This window comes from Plodia interpunctella, chromosome 22 (genome assembly GCF_027563975.2).
Source record: "Plodia interpunctella isolate USDA-ARS_2022_Savannah chromosome 22, ilPloInte3.2, whole genome shotgun sequence".
Taxonomy (NCBI): Eukaryota; Metazoa; Arthropoda; class Insecta; order Lepidoptera; family Pyralidae; genus Plodia; species Plodia interpunctella.
Genome location: NC_071315.1, coordinates 4,626,543 through 4,648,930, shown reverse-complemented (window position 1 = coordinate 4,648,930; position 22,388 = coordinate 4,626,543). Strand labels below are relative to the sequence as shown.

Here is a 22,388-nt window from a genome sequence, read left to right as displayed (position 1 = left end):
AAGTGTACATTAAAAAAATATACTTACATTTTCTACATCCCATATTGTATGAAAATACAATAGCCAACATCTTACGCGAACTACAGCAAAAAGAAATAAGATTAGATGCTCTATAGCTCTTTCTCTTTCATTTTTGCGTGTTTCAGGTTACATTCGGGGCTGTGTGTGTGTGAGTGCGTGTGTATCAGCATAAAAAATAAACTAAACACACCACAACCGAAATCAAATCATTTAAGATTTTTTAACTCTTACCACGGTCTTCGCAGAGTCACAGCTCGATTGCAACTGAGAACACGCCGATGAGCGAGAAAGATAAAAAAAATATATGAATAAACATACCTTGCAGACCTGTTTCCCAACTTTCTTGGCCTGCTTCTTCTCCCGGCTCTCCTTGAGTCGGATCTGCTTCAGGATGCCCACCAGCAGCTCGTCCACATTGTGCTGGATACCGGAGGAGGTCTCTATGAATTTGCAGTCTCTGCTAGTCGCCAGCGCTTTGCCCTCTGAAAAAAAAAAAACTTACAGTCTGTTTCTAAAGAATAGAAAACGAATTGATGAGCTACAAACGACTGGAGTTCTTGCAAATAAAATATCTTTTAACTTAAGGTAGGTACATCTTTATAACTGCCATGGCAAAAATATTTATTACTTAGTTCTGCAAATCGTATGCCAAATCAAAGTGTGGAATGGAAAACGAATTTTTGATTTTTTTTTAATTTTTGATGAACACTTTTTGTCATTGCCGGTCATTATCGGTTGTGTTACTAGAACTTACCATTAGTGGAGACCTGTCTAGCCCTTGCCAAGTCAGCCTTATTGCCCACTAGGACCACAGTTCGTTCAGTAGTGAATTGCTCCCTGGACAGGTAGGACAGCAGCTCGCCAGCTCGGTTGAATGAACTCTTTGCGACCACAGAGTACACCACCACGCATGCGTGAGGCTCGTACGTGGACAAACAGTTCTCCACCTGATGTCAATACCGATTAAGTTAAACTAATCCATACTCCTACTAATCCATACTCATTATTCTAAATGCAAAAGTCTGTCTGTATTACGCTTTCGGCTAAACCGCTTTGCCGATTTTGATGTTTGGAATAAATAGTTGATGACACGAGGTCAAATATATGCTACCACGGGTGGAAGTTGGATCCGAAAGTTTGGATGTGAGCATAGACGGGTTTACGCCCGGTTTCTTCCCAAATAGTCCAACGCAAATCCAAATTATTGATGGGTTTGTGCCGGAATGTTTGAGCAGAAACCGAGCGAATACTGGGCGTAAACTTATTTATGGTTGTGAGTGAGTGTGAGGATGTTTGTTACTTAATCATCCATCTGTCCTTAATCGCTGTGGAAATCCTGGTCACGGAAATTCGTCGAGGTCGGTCCTGCCTGAGATAGGTCTGGATCAACCTCGCTTAATTTCCGCGACTTCATTTGCCTTGCCGTCTTGTCTCTAACCTTTCGTTACTCTCCATTCGTCCATCCATTCGACATACATACCCAAACCATCTTAACATTCCTTTCTTCCTTCAACCGAATATAATGTCTATGAAAAAATATTGTGCTGGAAATTGTAATGGAAGAAATCTTTAGCTGTGAAATTGATTGAATGGTAAGGAACGTACTCCGAAAATCCTTTCGATGACATAGAGAATTTTTATCCTGAAATTCCCACGGGAGTGAAGACACGTAACGCCGTTGCAGATACGTTGACACGACATTCAGAGGGGTTAGTGCGGGTTTGTATTTAACTTCTCATCATCGAATCGACTCGAAGTGAGACGCAGCGAACCAATCACATTGCGCCATTGTGACGCAACGACAATCACACTGCAATGTGATTGGTTCGCTGCGTCTCACTTCGATGAAAACCCGCACTAACCCCTCAGGTCCAAGGTCCAACGAATTATTAACAGCTCCACACTAATTATGCCGCCGATAAAACCCAGCCGTCCGAGTGATGGCTCTGTTTTGTTTTAGTTGATTTTTCTCATAAACCGCACGCTCCCCGGAGGAAACCAACATTTTCTCTGTTTGCGTAAAATATTGTTCTGTTAGCTTTGGGATTAGACTGACATATTTGAAAAGGACCAGTTTTATTTTTATGTGAGCTATGAATAATGCCTTAACGCGGGTTCGCAATTTTTTAATTACTATCAAATCTGCATTGAGATGCAGCCAACATTGCTATTGATGACCCACGTCGTGTTTTATTAGATCTGTTGCCAATTGTTGGTTTTCGTCGTGTCACTGTGATTTGTTAACATCCTATAATGAGTGCTATAAAGATAATCCTACATGTTTCACCGTCCACGGGTATGCAAATTTAAATAGAGAGCATGCTATCATTCCACAAAATAAAATGGAATAAATAAAAGTAACTAAATTAATTAAATGCTCATCTAAGTTTATAATGAAAAAAAACGTTCAAATTATAATAACATTTATAAATCAGTAAGGACCTGAGAACCTTTTTTTTTATCCAGTCAAGTACATTAGCCAATTGACCCTGTGCTCCACAGACAGCCTTGTTTGGATTGTCCAACATTGCATTTCCATTTATGAATGCGTCAGATAAGTGCACGGATCAATACAGTGCGGAAACAGATACAATCCTGTACACTCAACAGGACATCAATGTACCCAAATTCACTGCAAACTCGCCGCTATTACCGCGCCATAGAGTTTCGTGCAGGGTAATTTGATGTGCTGTTGACTGTACCATATGTAAAACCAACTTCACATCAACCTAACCGAATTTAACGCTTTTATACTTTAAAGGGATTGGGTTATAGTAGTCATATAGATTGCTGATCATTTTATTGCACCGTTTACATAAGAAACATAAGTTTAACTAAGTACTCAAACATAAGTGAGCGCAATGGCGGACTTATCGTAAAAGTAATTTTTTATAAATTATGTAGTGTATTGAAACCTTGAAAACGTTTAGGACATCGATAGTACATAATATAGCAGAGCTTATATTGCCTCTACACTATAGTATAACATTGATAGTAATTAGAAGTAAAACTATTGATAGTAGTAATATAAGGAATAAGCATATGCTGAGGGGACCTAGTTCGCAAACTGTTTTATTTTATGTACTTAATGTTAAAAACAGTTTAATTTTTTGACCAGTGTGGTAAGATGACCAGAGAACATCGTCTTTAGAAAGGGATAGAGAGAGATTTATTTATTTATGACATTCACGAGCAATGTATAGAAAAGAAAACATAATCAGATCTTACCAAATTATGCTAAGTACTTATAATAGGTAAAGGATTTTACTAGAAAGTATTATAGAATCTATTTACCACGACGCAGCGTAACTGCAGCTGACTACACCACACAGTAAGTAATAGCGAGGACAAACATTTAAAATGGTACAGCAGAATTGCAAATTGGATTTGGTTCCGATACAAGCTTGTCTGTAAGCTCTCTATGTTGTTTGTATTGTTGGTTTGTATCTATTGTTGACGAGAATAGCTATAGAGACGCATTACAGTCTGTTTCTAAAGAAAAAATATTTTTTTTAAATTCGGCGGTGAGGTTTTAACCCTTCTTCGAATCGAAAATAGTCGCCTTATACGAGAATCACGAGAGGATATCATGTGATCATGTTCTTTAACCATAAAGAACCTCAGGGGTTTAACTTCGCGCAGGTTACGGTCGTTAAGACAAAATGGAGTTGGTACTTTGCGTTTTTGCGTTTTTCTGACTGATGCAACTGTTGTTTCTCTTATGATGTTTTCCTACCAGAAGAATTATCTTTGTACATGGCCACAAGCCGGGTATTGTTTTTGTTGCTGATCAATGTAGTCATATTGAACTTCATTCCGTTGCTGAGATTCGAACTTTTGAATTTCGAACGCGTAGCCATTTTTTTTGTTTAGTTTATCTTATGAACAGGTAAAGGGGAAAGCGTAATCAGCTGCGCGGTACAGCTGATTAGGCGTTCGGAATTCAAAAGTTCGAAAAAAAAAAACAAAATTGAAACTACAAAGTTTTGCCATTGCGTGTATAGTGAGCATTAGGGGCGGTTTAGATTGGCCGACACTCGACATCGACGGTTATGCAAATGACTATTTGTGTCTCCGATTTCTGTAATTTTATTTCTTCTAAATGCCCGGGCAATTTGTTTTATTCACATATTGATATTCAATATTTTAATGCGTTTATTTTAGATGTAACTTTATGAATTCGTTCCGACAAGCGAAAAGTTATGTGCGATTGTTTTCTCGTTCATTGTTAGTCCTTATGCGTTGGAGCCTGTGACCCGGTTTTCTATTTTTCTTCTCTACTTTACATGGTCGTCGGCACGCATATCCTCCTTGACGATATCAAGCGAGCACTTATTTCTTCACTCCTTCTGTCAGGACCAGGCGAAAGCGACATAGCGAAGCAAAAATGAATAACTAAATAATATGCTATTTGCCATCTTTTCATACGAGAATGCTCTGTCATATGAATGTCGCTCTGATGAAATCCGTTAATGTTGTGAACGGAAAAATTGGAAAAAAAAAATGTTATGTCAAGCAACACGTGTAAACAGCAACTTGATATGCAATCGACTGTACATGATAACTGTGTTACAAACAGTGTCACTTCATTACATTAAGTACTATAGGAGCGTCCGTTATGTGAAGCGTGGGGAAGAGCCCTTTTTTAAAATGAAAACTATTGCTTTCGGAACCATTTTCCTTGGCCTGTTAATGTTCATGTCATTTATAATTAACTACCCTCTTACCTGCTACTTCGCCCATGTAAATTTCTCACGCTAATAATCCTATTTTTTTCTAGATATTCATCTACGTCCTTCTCCGTATTCGTAACTATATTCATAGGAAATTTCATTAGGATTGGTTGTTTAGATATTATAGCATGAGAGATAACAAAATCACTTACGCACTGTTCGACGACAGTGTGGAGCCGGCATAAGGAGCATCAAATGCCTATTATACAATAGTATTATTATACTAACCGACATTTCGGTGCTGGGGTGGTCAATGAATATGAGTTCAGATTCTTCTCCGTCCAGAAGCACTGATACAGACTTCTCTCCAAACTCATCATCTGCAACAAAATTGTGAATCAATCGATTTATACACAAAATATATTAAATTTATTTACACGGAATATGAATCATAATGAATCTGGTTATTTGATTACACACGCAAAAATAAAACAGTACGTGTGAAAATAAACGCTGGTGAATTTAATAAATAAAGGCTTGCAAAATAAAGAGAATAAATATTGTATTATTGTCAAATAAAAATTGGTGTTTACAATTTCTAAAGTTGTATTAAAATTTTGAATAACGACGAGAGCTGTTATTGTTACCATACATCAAGTAAGACAGATATTAGTAAATCACTAGACTCGATAAGAACTATTTTCTCAAATTAAAATGTATGAAAGTTTTCTGAACATTAGGTTTATTATACATCTACTTGTAATTTTTTTAGCATACCGCGCGCTGTATGGCATTTTTTCATAGAATTTCATTCTTAGTAATAAACATGATTTTATCCTAATGCACTTATATTTTATTTTAAAAGTCCATAATTTAGGTAGAGTTTATGTCGTTAAAGAAGTCCCGTAGATGAACCGGAAGTGGAATTATCAACAAATTGGCCACGTTGCTGTTGTCAACGACTGTAGCGTGCGTGTGGCGAGGATTCTAGTATTCTTTTTCTAGGATTCTAGTTTTTACAAAAAAATACGTAATGACAATTACATACTAAAAACTACATATTAAAAAGGAAAATTTTGAATTTAGAACCAAAAGTAAAGGCCACTTTAAAAAAGCTATCACACAACATCAACACACGTGATAAAAAATAATAAGTACAGAACATAATCACAAAGCAGGGACAGGCAATACAGCGTTCATTTGAATTTCGAATCGATTTCATTCAAAGTTAGTGCTCTCATTAACAAATGTTGAGTGTAGTGCATTTTTCGTTAATTGCACCTACTTTTTTTGTACAATTTTACTACTTATAGAATTGTTGAGGGTTATTTGTACGCAAGTCTTCTTTCTTGCCCGTTCTTTATTATTAATTTGATTGTACTTTTTTATTTGATTACCTATTACAAGTTTAAATGAGGTTATATTATAAATTCAAACAGAAAAAAAATGAAATGTGTAATTGGATTTGATTCTCAAAATGTCAATGTTCAGAATGTGAAATATGAATTTCAATTTACGACTAAATTCAAATAGTACCGAATCAAGTTATTCGAAGGCATTATACATTTTAGATCTTTAGAAAGGTCAACGGACGCCAACATGGAATAATATCAGAAACTAAATAAGTCAAGCAAGACATACAAACAATTCAACATGAATAAATTAGGTATTTCGTAGCCGTTTCACTAGAATGAAATAATTCAAATACATTTATTTAACTGTGTTCTGAATTCAAAATACAAAATTAATTTTATTTAGGCTAGGCGCGCACTAGCGTCTTTATCGCTCGATACTATCACTATAAACCCAATCAGATTTGTTTTCTAAATACCTATCGGAAATAATAATTGATATGGAACTCCTGTGATGTCGGAGTGACGTCACTATTTTAAAGTAAAAAAGCATTCTTAATTCGTATAGTGGTACTTAGTTTAATTAGAACTAAACAATAATGATTAATAACACTGATTAGTTGAGGCGAGGGAATGGCAATATATTATATACATTTAGAGTACAAATATAAAAAAATGTGATTATGTGACAAGAAGAAAACGCTGTGCGCGCTTATCCTATTCTATTAATATACTTTTCAGTTTGCGCAACCTAAATCATAGTCTAAAAGAAGGATTTATCATTAATTCCAATTTCAAACAGGCACTAAGCTAGTGTCAAGGTTATCATACAACAAAATCCGAAGTCAGGCAAAACAAAGGATCATGGTTCGGCAAAGGCTAAATTATTTGACAAAGATTAGGGTGACGACAAACTTACCGCGTTTTGCTTCGCCGATAGTAAGCAAGCAAAAAGAAGTTAGGTTATTTAAGAGTTTGCGGTAGCCAGCCATATGAGACTAATGCGGACACGGTCTTAGGCGGTAGCGGAAATATTTTTTTAACGTTGATTACCTACATTTTCTATGAAAACGGCGACGTCTCATCCCAAGAAGAGTTCCATTTTTGAAACGTTCAGTCTCAGTCTATTTATTATAGGCCAGTCTTTATTAATCGTAGATTTTAGATGTACCTACATTCTTTGTTTGAAATTTTTGTACTTTATTTTATAAAATAACCACTTAAATTTATCTAAATTTGGTTCCTTGACCACATGCCGTGAAAAACTGCCACATTCTGCATACACGGTTATTGAATTCAAAGTACTTATTCAGAAATAAGATTTTTTCAGATTTTAATGATATATTAACAAATTTCCATAGCTACAAATTGCTATAATTTCGACTGTTGTTAAGGAGAAATAAACTTATTTACTATACCAATGTTTATCGAAGTAGCCGTTATTATTCTCGCAATATATACATACATGATACAACCGTATCCGCCCCGCTCCGCTCGACACTATAATCAAAGCGTAACAAACACAGCCCGAAGCGTTAATCTACTTACATTCAGTTATACAAACTATTTATTCTATTAGTACATTGTAACAGGCTCCAAACCGATTAATTTACCATGCCTTGAAGGAGTTTCAATGTAATATTAATACAATAAAGATACATGCACTACGGCGGACTTATCCCACATAGGGATCTCTTACAGTCAACCGTGTTTTCATCATTTATCTCACATTATAATTACAGATAGACAAAACAAAAAACTGACAAAAAACACACAAAAATAACCTATGTCACTGCGCAGCTAGCAATCTGTCTCCACACCTAAAATCGCCTCAGTCCAATCGTCCGTTTTAACGTGAAAGAGGGACATACAAACACACTTTCACATAATGTTAGTACGGATTTTATTGAATGCTCTATGATACAGATACAATGTTTCGTCTCTTACGGGGTAGACAGAGCACACAGTTGCAACGATAGCTACGTTTTCTTTATTCGTAAAATTTAGATTAAACAACCTATCGCAGGTTGCCAGATTTATCGCCTAAAAGAAGAATCTTCAGGTTATAACCTCACTCCTTGATTGACTATTACAATATATGCGCAGGAGCTCATATTTTTGTTTCGATCGCAAATTGAAAAATATTTCTTTTCCCTATAATCTGTTTAAGTGTCCCACTGCTGGTCAAATGAAGATCAAAGAGGAAGATTGCTATATCAAATTAAATATATACAAAATATTTGTCATTATCTGTCTGTAGCTGCCTTTAACCAATGGAAATAACTAAGACAATGAAAACCTCTCGAGTTACTTTAAGTACAGTTTCCATTTACTTAATAACTTTTGTTAAGTTACCCCAAAGCTTGAAAGCCGAAGGGTATAACGTGAAATATTGAAATTATAAAATATTTGATATATATTTTTGTTTTTCGAAAACCCATTTTAAACTTTGCTTTTAATTTATTTTCTTTGCAACACGTGGCAAACATTTCTTAAAGAAAATTAATACATAGGCCTCGTCAAATATTCCTATGTTACAGACTAACGGCTCGTCCCGGCTTCGCTCGGGTAAAACCATAATAAATTATGCGCCTAAAATAAATTATACTAAACCTTCGCCTTAATCACTCTATCTATTAAAAAAAGCCCGCATAAAAATCCGTGACGTAGTTTTAAAGATCTAAGGACAGACAAACAGCGCGAAGCGACTTTGTTTTATACTATGTAGTGTTACGTATTTGTCCCTTACCGCAGACAGAATCATATGTTACGAAACTCTACACGAAGTTATATAGATATGATAAAGAAATAATATGCCTGAAAAAAATAAATTAATAATTTAAGAAAACCAGATAAACCCAATCAATCAATCGATCAATCGATCGATCGATCAATCAATCAACTCTTTTATTTGTGAGAACAGGTACATATAGATATAGAGTCTAATGTTTCCCCCGACTCTGAAGTTGTTGGCATCCTCTCATCAGCTAGAAAGGAGCTGATAGTTTCCAAACGGCCGAACACACATTTTCCGAACACAGCCTATATTAACACCACGTTCTTTTCAAGGACTTTTTAGAAGTATTTATCTTTGTGTAAGTTTCGAAATTTGCTACTGGGAACACTAAACCACACTTACCAAAATCAAACATTCTAAACAACTCGAACAAAACGTAAATTCGGTGTCAATAAACCGATATTTGAAGGAAGACAGTAACTCCTAAACTCCGGACTGTGTAAAACCAAGTTCGGTCACAATTTCACGAGTTACTACTTAATTACTGTAAGTCGACACCCATTACTGGAGCCGGCCCTGTTCTTTAGGGACCTATTATCAAATACTAAATACTTGTGAGCGAATAGGATTGCTTTTCTTTGAAATATTTTAATTCTTGTAATGACGATTCCGGTCTTTATCGTAGGTATGTTATCATAATCAACACCATTATTGAGTAACCAATTTTGTCTATAAATTATTGATAAACAAAACTCTTTAACAATTAACTTTTAAATTCTTTGATGCTTTAATACTTTTTTATATGTAGGATTATAAAATTACATTTTAATCATCTTATCGAGCGTGTTATTGCACAAACACTGGCAACATTATACTTGTATAAATATGCCATCTAAAGACATCCTATATGATTCATTACATTATATATTTACAATACATTTTAATATGCTTGATTAACAAATCTAAATGTAGACATTAAATTAATTTACTGTGTGTAAAATCTAAATTTAGTTTTACCGTGTCAAATAAGGTGACACTTTGTATTCGATTCTAACACAAAAATGAAAAGAATGTGAAATACTGTATTTTTTATCCGCGTGAAAGAAAATTAGCACAAAACAAGTGGTTTCAGAATAGTCCCCGAGCAGTTAATACCGGTTACGTCTAGATTTTTCCCGTTACTTTCTTCATTTCACTGAGAGCTTGTTACTTGAATGCCTTCCTGGCTTTGTGGAGAAAGGTTTAATCGACGGTCGCTTCACAAGATTTTTCTATATCATGAGAGAATTCAATTCAATCATACCAGAGAATTCGTTTAATTTGAAATGAATGATAAATGTTAACTCAAATCTGAAATACTGAATAGAAATAATGATAAAGTATTTCTTTAGATACAATTCCTATACTTAATAATTATTCTCACGCTGAAATTAAATGAGTATATGTGAAAATGACATAATATAATCATAGACAAAAGAAATATATATTAATTTTATCTATGTGCGTAATAATGATAGCCTAATATATTATGTCATTTTCATAAATATAATGGAAATTACTGATACTAATAGAATTTTACAAACTACTTAAATATTTTTCAATACTTTTTTAATTACAAATTTGAGAGTTTGATCTCAATTTAACAAGATGGGAAGCAAATATGAGTTCTAGAATGTTATGTACCGCTCAAAAAATACATATTACCTATTTTATTGATAGTGATTAAAATAGTTATTTTTGTGCGGTAGGTACGTAATGTACTATATTACTTACTAAGCAACAATACGGATTTTTGTATTGCAATAAAAACCTTTAATGTGATAATTTTGTGGGTTCTAAAACACGTTGCAATTGACGCCAAACAGACGAATCACGTTAGGAAGTAGTGGGCGTGACGTCGACACACATAACTGACGTCCAATGAGTGACGTAAAACGGAACGCATGTAACACAGAACGTGACGCGCTATGTTGGCCGGCGTTAAAATTTTTCGCCTATATTCGCCAAAAACGGATTTTTTAAATTTCATATGTGAGTTTATAATTCATTTTATTTCTTTAATATAAATTTGTTTAATAATCAGATCGTCAAGTCCGTATTCATCACTTTCAAAAATGGAATTAAGTGTTCTTTCTTGATATTTACCTTCTTTTATTTCTAAATTCGTAACGGAATGATCACGGAGAATTTTGACCTATTCGTATCAAGACAGCAGATAGTAGAACACACGCCTTACTTGCTTTCATCACATTCAATTCCAAACAACTTCCCAGTTCCCAGCTCAATCCGACTAATTTTATACACCCTTATTAATAAAAACGTCTTCTTTGATTCGCCTCGAAATAATTATTCTTAGTATTGTCTCGTTCTTTCAATGTCTTGGTTGAGCATGTGATGTGTGACAAAATATTTCAGCGCTTATCTCGTTTGTTCTCATGTGTATCCAATAATAATGATCGAAATGGAAGATATCAGGGTCTATAGCTTTCTCTGTCTACACTTGGCTATGACAAAAATGGCGTCACGGAAAGCTTATTAAAATTTCAATTTATCTGCTCTGGAGGCGGCCGTGTGTCACCTTTGAGGTCTTTGAGCCTTTTGAAACGTACAGTCAACATGACATCGCGCTACACATGGGCATTGCAAATTCGCCTTTACTACCGCCGCATAAGGTGCGTGCGGGTGTGCAGTTGATTGTACTGACGTAATTTGCGATGAAAGGATGCGGCTTAGAATATGGAGTTTGGATTTAGCTTTTGTGATATAAGTAAAAAAGGTGGTTCTCAGAGCGTTTCGACCGCTGCGGCCGCGCTGTCATTACGATCCTTCAATTTTCTTGAGGAAGGAATCATTTGCAAAATCAAGCATTCATAGTGTTCACCGCCGGTGTCACCATCGCTTCACCGCTATCTAGCCCAATGGGAATCAGTGGGAATCAGTGAGAATCAGTGCGAATCAGTGGGAATCAGTGGGAATCAGTGAGAATCAGTGGGAATCAGTGGGAATCCGTGGGAATCAGTGGGAATCAGTGGGAATCAGTGGAAATAAAAAATTAGGTTAAAGTTAGTATATGGTACATGATTCCGTAGATATCACAATCCTATATCCTACTAATATTATAAATGCGGAAGTTTGTGATGGTGTATGTTTATTTCTTTTTCACGCAAAATCTACTGGGCCGATTGTTATAACCTGGAATAACACATAGGGTATTTTTATCCCGAAATTCCCACGTGAGCGAAGCCCCGGGGCGCAGCTAGTATAAAATAATTCTCCTCGTCTGTTTTGGTTTAGATACATCAAAATAGAGGACTACGGAAATGTATATCATAAAAAAATCTAAAAAAAAGTCCGCGATAGTATTTTTATTTTGCAAAGCAAATTTCACCTATTAATAATTAATATAGTTACCGTGGCTATTTAATGTATCACAAAATTGTCTCTTATCTCATTTCATTTTAAATTAATAATTTAGAGGTTATCAAAATTACGCGAACCCCAAATATTTTCACTATGCTCAAAATTAACAAAAGTGTTTTTTTTCTTAAACGAGTAAATAAAAGAACTTTCCATTTAAAATTTACTAAGAAACGTATTATTCTTTTATTATAATGATAAATTCACTTATACTACTTAATTGTTACAAAATTTTATGAAAACAAAGCATGTGCGACGGTGCTCTGTGGCCGCGTAGCATTTTCGTAGCTGATAGCTTTGTCGTAGCCGCGTAGCATTTTCGTAGCTGATAGCTCTGTCGTAGCCGCGTAGCACTTCTTCGTAGAACTTTCGTAGCATTGTTTATACTTTCCACCACCTTAATCCTTCAAAGGGAATACTAACAAATTATTCTCATTGTCTCTCCCATCTGAGCGTTTTCCCGGTATCTTCCTCAGCCGATGAGCGTCGGAGCCCAAGGTCCGCTATTACTTATTAACTATTCTCACTGTAAAGGCATTAAAATACTTTTGTACGAAAACATTTGCTACGCTTTCACATTTACAGCCCATTTCACAACTTTCTGATAAAATATAATATTATCTGACAGATAAAACTTAATCGCCACATAAATCTGCCTAATGCCAACTGGCCCTATCCAACACATGTGAAACACAATTTTTAACGCTGTTCTATATGTTACATACACTTTATTTATCAGACACTTTACGAGCAAGTGATGAGACTGCCACTTAAAGTAATGCCAATCAAAACAAATTATGGGCGATTATTTTCAATATAAATTAAGATTTAGGAAAACAACAGAGTGACATTGACATAAAATTGCGTCAAGTATCAGAAAGTCGTGAAACACGACTGTATCCAAATCGTCTGTCTATCATCCTACAAATTTTATAAATGCGAAAGTTTGTGAGGATTGTGTGTGTATATTTGTTAGTCTTTCACGCAAAATCTACTGGACGGTTTGTTACGAAATTTTGTTACACGGGTAGAATATAACCTGGAATACTTTTTATCCCGAATAACCCACGGGAGCGTAGCCCCGGGGCGCATCTAGTAGTGAATAAGTAGCTAAATGGGTACATTATAAAGGCCCTAGTAACAGGGCAATGTCTCGAGATGACTACATGGTAGAAGAAGAAGTATATATGAGCGGTTAATATTAAGAGTACACTTATGTTTTTAAACTAAATGTAGGAGGTTCTCATTTCATCACGATGTTTTATTGAATAATAGGAAAATACTCTGTTCTGTTTATTTGAATAACTTCAATGTACCAAAAATAAATTAATACCAGAAAAATTGGCGGACTTGTCCCATATAGGGATCTCTTACAGTCAATCGGCGATTGGTTGATATGTTGTTATGTATTGTATAATTATAATTTTTATCTCATTATTTACCTTAAAATGATTAATTCACATCGACCGCTAGATATAATTTATTTACAAATGAAAATGAATTAATCTCTATGTTTAATAAATAACGAGGGAACAGACTTCACACAAATACCAAATTTATTATTAAAATATTCAATTTTACTCGTAATTGCTTCACGATTTTGATTCGAGATTAATTTGCTTTTCATTTTTGAAATTTCCATTTTGTTAAAGACGAAAATGTGTTTGCTTTCGAAATGAAATGCCAGCTGGCAGGTAACAGAGTCTGATTGATGCTAAATAAAAAAAATACAAAACAGTGTTTTATACTATGGAAAATTAAAATCTGTAATTGATAGGTCCTAAGTTAAAATTCTACTGTTGTGTGAGTTTAATCGTTCTATCACTAAGTGATACCTGACTACCTCTGAAGCCTGGTCATCAGGCTGGACTACACACAAGAGGCCTCAGGTTCACAAGTTTCGAATTTACTTTTAGGTTAACTCAATCTACGAGATTTTCCATATATTTTTATTATTTAATATAAATTTTATTTATATATAGGGATATATAAATAATATTTACAGTACTACCACTTTTATAAGTTACATCGATGTACCTGCGCAGAAATCATTTTTTTGCATATGCGCCAATCGCTATTGGCTAATGCGTACGCGCCATGTCTGGAGTTGCCCTCAAGTGTAATATTGTACAATTATTATGAGCGAGATAGCACGACTCCTGTTGTTTTTGGATTTAAAATCTTATGTAGTAGCAATAAGTTCGCTATTTCACTAATATTTTCATTCGGCCAGAGTCGGCGGTCGGTTGTACTATTCTGCGCCGTCGAACAATGCCGAGGTTACTTATAAACGTGGTAGTACTGTATATAATTTAATATGATGAATAATGCTCAATTGACAAAACATTCTGTTGTAATAATAAAAATAAATGTGTTCCCAAAATAGTTTCGACATTGGGGCTTTCAAGAAAAGAGTATCGCTTTCTCAAAATGTTGGCATGGGTGACCCGTATCAGGTTGCGGGTGTCCATGAGCAGCGGTGTTTGCTTACCATCAGGCAGCCCGCATGACAGTTTACTCACTATCAATGCTATGCTAGGGATGCCGAGGATCATGCTCCTTGGAGAAAAGGCTGCAGTGAAGTTTATTACGCCGCTTCTTCTTCACCTGCGCTTTGGAAGTCGGCTGTAGACTTGGTTTAAGTAATTCGACGTCAATAAGTGATGTATATCATCCTAAGTTCAATAAAGACTTTTGAATTTGAAATTGACATGCAGAATGGAGATGAAAAAGTAAGAAAGCGGACTTTATGGCTGCGGAAGAAACCGGTAAAACGAAAACGAGAGAGAGAGAGTACCTACTCTCTCTTCTTTTACCTAAATGCAACAATAATATGTTGTAGCTGCGTATATTTTTACTGTACAAGTGTATAGGTACCTATTAATGTACCTACGTATATGCTACTTTAACCAAACTTCGAGTATCAGATAACTTTTAGACTTAATTCCGTGTTATATTCTATCCGTGTACAAAATTTCATCGATATTCGTCTAGTATAATTTGCGTGGTTGAGTATATCAAACATGTTGTATGTTTGATGCTTATTACAATATTCAGTGGGATAAAGGTTAATAAGGTACATTTACAATTTCGAGTTAGTTGGACTGTGGAGTCCTTAACTTAGACATTGTAAATGTACCTTCTAAAATGATTCTGTAAGCTATTGTCCTTTTTTGGGTGAATAAAGTTATTATTATTATTTATATTTATATTATATATATATCCCTTTAATATGGGGTTTATTTTTCTATTTACACCGACCATAGTCAAAGCGTAAATAGAAGTTATATGATGGTATTAAAAGCATGAGATATTGAAGAGGTAGTGAGAAATTTGCGAGTTAGGCGGAAAGTATTTAATATGACTGCCTTCTGCAAGAGATGGGGGATATTTTTGTGGGCTTTCAATATATCTCTAAGCTTTGATGCAAACTCCTAGGCACGACGCCAGTCGCTGAAATGATTATTGGGACTATGTGTACAGATGTGTACAGTATCGACTTGCCATTGCCGTTTTAATTCTATTGCGAGATCTTGGTATTTTGAGAGTTTTTGTGATATGGTGGACTGAATATTGTAGGTGTTTAGTATTGCAACATCTATTTACATCTTTATACAATAAATTTTAGTCTTGTTTAAATCTTGGTACATTATGGCTTACTATGGAATTATACTTATACTTATATCTACATATATACTTATAAATACATATAAATTGTGTTGTGGAAGAGCGATGTCTCCTGGCACAGGCGTAATGCTTAAAAGGAGGCATCAATCAAAAATGAGTTATTATGTAAACTAGTTTTTGAAAAATAAAAAATTATTAAATTATTAAATTATAAAAAAAAATTAAAATTATATACATCTATGGAAAGGTTTTGGTGGTTTTATCGTGAATGGTGATATCTGTTCTATTGTGATGAATTGTTTTATCTATAATAATGGTCTTGTCCTAGTAGATTCTAATATTGCTATTATCTAGTATGGCTTCCGGTTGGTATTATAAATCTCCATCGACAAGAGCCTCGCTCTTAAATTATTACATGACGAAGATAGCCATGGACTATAGCGTTATTTTTTAAATTCATTTTCTTATACTTTACAATTTTTAATACAAGAATGTCACGTTTAAATTGTGTCAAAATACTTTTCAGAAACGCGATTCATGAACACAATTTAAGTGATGGCGTTCTTCGAAAAGAACTTCGAAAGTAGGACTTTTATCTATATTTTGCATAAAGACTATCCTTCAATTGTGCCTTAATATCATTTTGATATTAACGAGTATACAAAATTGTTTTGTTATTCGTGTTTATATTTAAATTTCCACATGTAACTGGTAGTCAGTACACATTAAGTGGAAAGGATAAACCACTAACTTAGGATGTTAATCCCTCTGGTCTTTTACCAGTGAACTGCACTACCGAATTTATAGTTATGTCGATTCATTAGTTTATTTATTATTAAAAAAAACTCCGTTACTTGCGGTTGTTGATAAATTACATTGTATTTCCAAATACAATAAAAGAAAATAGAATTGGTAAGAACTTAGGACTACGCATCGAAAAGAAAAACAATTAGCGGGAAAAATCGACAAGAAACATTTTTTTTTCTTCTTTTTGACATTGGCAATTTAAACCAAGAACGATATTTTTTTTTATGTGCGGCTAGTAGTAAATAATATTATAGGAACTGTTTATATGTGTATGTTCTTAATATTATTTTTACCTGCTTAAATAACTATTTAAATTTAATTCAAAAATTTCTCCATTAAGAACATGTAATTTTGTATTCAAAACATTTTTGCTTTTGTATTTCCATTTTGACATGTAGCTATATTCGTATTTTACAAGCTTTTTCCCGTGGCTTCGCCAGCTTGTATTTTCATCACCCATATCATCATTTGGGGATTGATATTTGAAAAAATCTACATGCATAATAAATTTCATCAAAATGGGTCTAGCGGTTTAGCCGTGGAAACGGTACAGACTACTTACTGTCTGTTCCTCTACCTGGATCGATCTACCGCACTACACTATGTATCCCATAAACATGCAACGAAATACGACAAAATACATATACCTACATTTACGTAATAGTTATTTGTTCAGTACCATCACGTATTTAGTTTAAACGGCATATATATATATGACATATGCAAAAAATTACTATAACGAACGCTAACTAATCTAAGCCCAATGATATTATCATCATCCGTGTACTACTCTATACTACAAAAAGTTTTCCTGAATGAAATTCACGCGGATGAAACCGCGGGCAAAAGCTATATATATATATATATATATATATATATATATATATATATATATATATATATATATATATATATATATATATATATATATATTTATTATAGAGTAAGATCATAATTATATCAGTTAATATGTCAGAGGAATCACTCTGATCTCTACTGCCAAGGAAAATTATATCTCAAGTGACGGAGAACTTGGCTGGGACTCCACCAAAGCTGTGCTGTGTAGAGCGACGTTTCAAACAACCAAAAAGATTTCGTCATTTGTTTTTATTGTTTGTGCGAAACTCAGCAAAGCGCGCGTTCTATAAACAAATAGATAATGGTTATTATTATGGTTTTCAATTTATTTATAACTTGATTTTTGTATTATGATAGAATTTATTATTTTTTTGGTAGGTAAACGAAATTCTATTGGTTGTCCCATTACGTCCCGCTCAGCACAACACAGCTTAGTGGAGTTCCAGCTTGATTATTCAGTTTAGCGGTAATCTCACTCACCCAGACTTGCGTCGTAAGTGTTCATGTACTCTGACGTCATAAACTGTGACACTAATGCTGTTTTACCGACGCCGGCGTCGCCTAGCAACACCACCCTGTATTTTGGTATCTGCGAAGAGAAAATTTGGATTCATAAGTCATTCTTATAGTATTTTACTCCGTATGGATCATTACGAGCTTGTTGCTCGCAGATTCGTCAGCAAAAAATAAAATCTTTTTCATATTGTAATTTTTTTACACTTAACAAAACTAAATTAAAAATGTATGAAACCTGACTTCGAAGTTGCTGGCATCATCTTATCTGGTATAAAAGAGCTGACTTCAGAACGGCTGCCAACACATTTTCCAAACATAGCTAAGAACAATTTTAATTAAATTTTCTTCCAAAATCGATTCGCCGTTTGGCTTCTGCGATAGGTACACTGTCACGTTAAACTTACAACACCCCTCCTTCTCCCCTTCTCCGTAAGGGGTCATAATCTGCCAGTTGATAAGACTACCACTTTAGCTATGGCAATGAGCAAAAGCGCTAGAGTGCATACAATTTTCAACAATATTATATTTTCATACTATTGGCTTGTCTCGGCTTTGCTCGGGTAAAAACATAGGTAATATATATATACACCTAAATCTTCTATCTATAATAATTATATAACTAAACCTTCCTCAGGAATCATACTATCTATTGGTGAAACCCGCATGATAATCCGTGCAGTAGTTTTTGAGTTTATCGCTTACAGAGAGACAGGCGCGGCAGAGGCCTTTGTTTTATAATATGTAAGGATTCATAGATTTACTATACTTATGCTATATACCACAATTATGATAGATATTTTAATTTGATATGGTGGCATATTATTCAGCCGAATACATTCTTTCTTTTAATGAATATAAAGCCTTTTGTTTGTATTTAACGTTTGAGTTTGGCCATACAAAGAGCAAATGTCGCCAGCCTTCTGGGAACTTTACCGCACGACGACGGCGATTTAGTGTAAATTTTTTATTTAAATTAATTTAATATTTTTTATTTTATTTTTAATTTTTAGTTTTAACAAATAGCTTAAGTGTGTATATACAAATTAAAAATTTTATTTATATGTCTAGTAAATTGTATTGAATCTAAATAGAATTTGTGATCTTTGGTCATCGTTTAATTTAAAACCATAGAGATTTCACAGAGAGGGTGGGTTGCACCAGTCAACATTGACGTAAAACTTTAATCTGCAATCTGCGTAAAAAAAAACGCAAAGGACGCCATTTTGCCTATAATGATGGCGGCGTGCAAGTTAACGTCAACGTCATAGTTCAATGGTGCAACTCACCCAAAGCTATTTCAATTTATGTATTGACAACGTAAATAACGGCACTTAATTTGACTTCAGTTAATGAAACAGCACTTCAAAGACCCTTTTCATTAGCAATCGACTTAGAAATTTTTTTTTATGAATTATTTGAATTGAAGCATTTATTCAGATAAGATATTCACAGGAACTTTTTTACGTCATATTCTAAGTTTAAATTAATTAATTGGCCATTCGACTGGGTGAAAAATAAAATGTATGTTTGTATAAATAAACATAGAATCAAACATGTTAATTAAATGTCACTTCAATAGATCAGTTTTATTAATATCGAGATTCTGACCTTAGAAAAAATTATATGATTTGATACCTACTAATTCCATGGATTTGACTAGTTGAAGAATAGCCAATTAAGCTAAAAACGAATAACTACTGGCATTTTAGAACGACCACAAAAGGACTTTGTTAAGAGTGACGCGTGCCGGCCACTAAAAGAGATACAAAAAGAGAATCAACGGCTGATAAAGAAACAGGGAAAATTTTCAGATATAAAATAATAAATAAATAGACAGCACTCAACGGCCACACCAAGGACTAAGCTTGTGGCGCGGGTCCGATGGAAACAAACACAGAAATGGGCACAACACACCCTAGAACCGTAGACAAATATTTGTGATCACTGGTAATAATATTTGAACTGAGAATCGAAGCCAGGACCATCGTGGCCACTATGCCACGATGGTCATCAAACGACCTCCGTGGCATAGTATATAATATGAGAGAGAAATAAAGTAGTGAAACTAGCCTTAAAGCTTCCCGGGTCCATGTCGTCTTCATCAGGCGTGGTCAGGCTTGCGGAGTCCACGGGCCGGTAGCCCGAGCAACAAGACCCATCGAACGGGGACCGGTCGGAAGCCCTGGGTAAAAAAAAAAACAAACCATCAGCTATTTAAAACTATATAAATTTAATTTAAGAACGTTGTTCTTGTCGGTGTGTGACTTCTATGTTTGCATATATCCTATACAGGGTTACTGGTATTTAATGCATAACCTTCCAAAGGCGCATGAGGTACATAGATAATAACATCTTTTGTTCTACGACTTTTGTTTAAACGTAATAAATACAAAAAATCCTTTTTCAATTTTAATGCCATTTCTATAAAACATTAACAATGTGTTAGATTCCGCTACATAACGCTGTACGCTACATAACTGTACTGTCTCGTGTTGCTTGGCTATTACATAGAGTTAAGATGTGTAGAATCGCAAAATGGATTGTAATTTTTTTTATATGAAAAATACGAATCACGAAAAGTAGAATGAAAGTTGCATATTTTGATGTACCCAAATAGTCTTTAGGAGGTTTTGCGTTTGATACCAGTAACCCTGTATATTGAATTGAAAACAAATAAGACTGTTTTATAAAATCCTTTATCTGAATTAAAATAAATTGATATGAAAATAACGGTAGCGCTAGTGAGTAGAGTGCGTGCTCTTAAGGCGCTTATAATCAAAAGGTCCCAGGTACAAATCCTACGAACTCACGTTTATTTAATAAAAATCTGAAAACCGTAAAAGTTATCTAGTTACAATCATGTAGAACTGGTCCTTCAGGAAGTTTATGTCAGGGTATAGTATCCACACGTTTATATACAAAACCAAATGCATTTGTAGTTGTATAATGTTCTAAATTACCTATTGTAAGGAGAAAATAAAAACATTTATCATCTTATTATCACACACTTATTATTTAAATAGACATCAGCACACATAAAAGAGCGAATTTCACTTAAAATTTCAGTTAAAATAATCTTATACATTGTGATTTTTCAATAATAAATTTTTATTTGTCACATGCTTGAAACCGCTTTCTTCTGTATGAGTTGACGGCTAGGTTTTACGTACTTAATTAGCGTACTGTTCGTATGTTTAATTTATTCGTCAGGCATTGTACAATCAATGCTCATATCTATCTAACTTTAGTTTTCCTGTCTAGTCATGGTCGCCATCGATCGCAGGTCAACGACCTCACTCATCACAATGGTGAATTTTCAGCTTAGTATTAAGCTGTCAACTTTAGGAAACGGCATACTTAATGAGTCTTTGCTTTGTGTAAAAAACGTTTCACATCGGTCAACGACTTCTTTCCACTGTAAGTAATTAAAATGTAATTAAAATGTACAAAGTCTAATAATTTTACATCTTTGGAGCTGCTACTCACAGCTTCTCCATTTAGACCGTGTAGGTAGAACATTGCGTGGTTCGCAGCGTTTCTTATTTTTATAAAGGTTAAGCTACTTTTGAGTAAAAAAATAAGGATTCTTCCACAAAAACGGCTCATAATAGAAAAAAAATACTTAATTATTCGTTGGTATTTTTTCATAAAAAATACAATAGCTTAGTCTGTTTTACCATTAATTTAGCTAGTGTCTAAGTGCATGCAACGACGTGAGTCCAAAAGTATGGCGGTGGCGCGTTTTTTTCTTGCCTCTGCCGCAAAACCCATAAAGCGAGACTAATGGTGGACGGGGTTTAAAATCGGGACGTCCCGCCAAGATCAGTACGTCTGGTAATACTGGTGGCTCGTATTATTTATATCGTATACGAAATTGGATTTTCGTAGTGATTGACAACCGGTTTAATCCGTCGATCGCGCAGAAGGTGGCTCGCAGAGCGTTTCGACAGCTGCGGTCGCGCTGTCATTACAATATTTCAAATTTTAACAAAGATAAGAATGAGTTTTACTATATGACTTTACATGAATTACTCTGTACTGTAGTAATGTAAATTTTATGAATTATGAAGAATTGTAATGACCGCGCAGCCGCAGCGATCGAAACGCTCTGCGAACCAGAATCGAGACACAATAAGATAAATAATTGTTTCATTGTTTGACCGGCGCGTTTGCATCGGTTCGTGAGATTTTAAAGGAGCCATTTCAAAGGTATAGATAAAATTGAAGATTGCCAATTTTCAATGAAGATTTCACTAAAAGAAGATGTAAGGTTTTAACATTTAACGTTAAAAGGCACTTCAATACTTTATATTTAAGTGCGAACACCACTGTTTCAGTTATCTTCGCTATGATTTAATGTTAACTAGTTGTTCGCCGAGA

At 34.5% G+C, this 22,388-nt stretch overlaps 1 protein-coding gene across 1 annotated transcript in view; it reads right to left on the bottom strand.

Annotated features, from left to right (window-relative positions):
- LOC128679920 (uncharacterized) overlaps positions 1-22,388 on the bottom strand; it is a 59,862-nt gene that overhangs the window by 4,300 nt on the left and 33,174 nt on the right. Inside the window, exons 4-8 of the mRNA XM_053762428.2 lie at positions 20,079-20,190; positions 17,973-18,081; positions 4,983-5,074; positions 776-968; positions 340-503 (exon numbers count right to left, since the gene is read on the bottom strand). Coding sequence (XP_053618403.1) covers positions 340-503; positions 776-968; positions 4,983-5,074; positions 17,973-18,081; positions 20,079-20,190 — 670 coding nt within the window. The remainder of the gene's footprint in view (positions 1-339; positions 504-775; positions 969-4,982; positions 5,075-17,972; positions 18,082-20,078; positions 20,191-22,388) is intronic.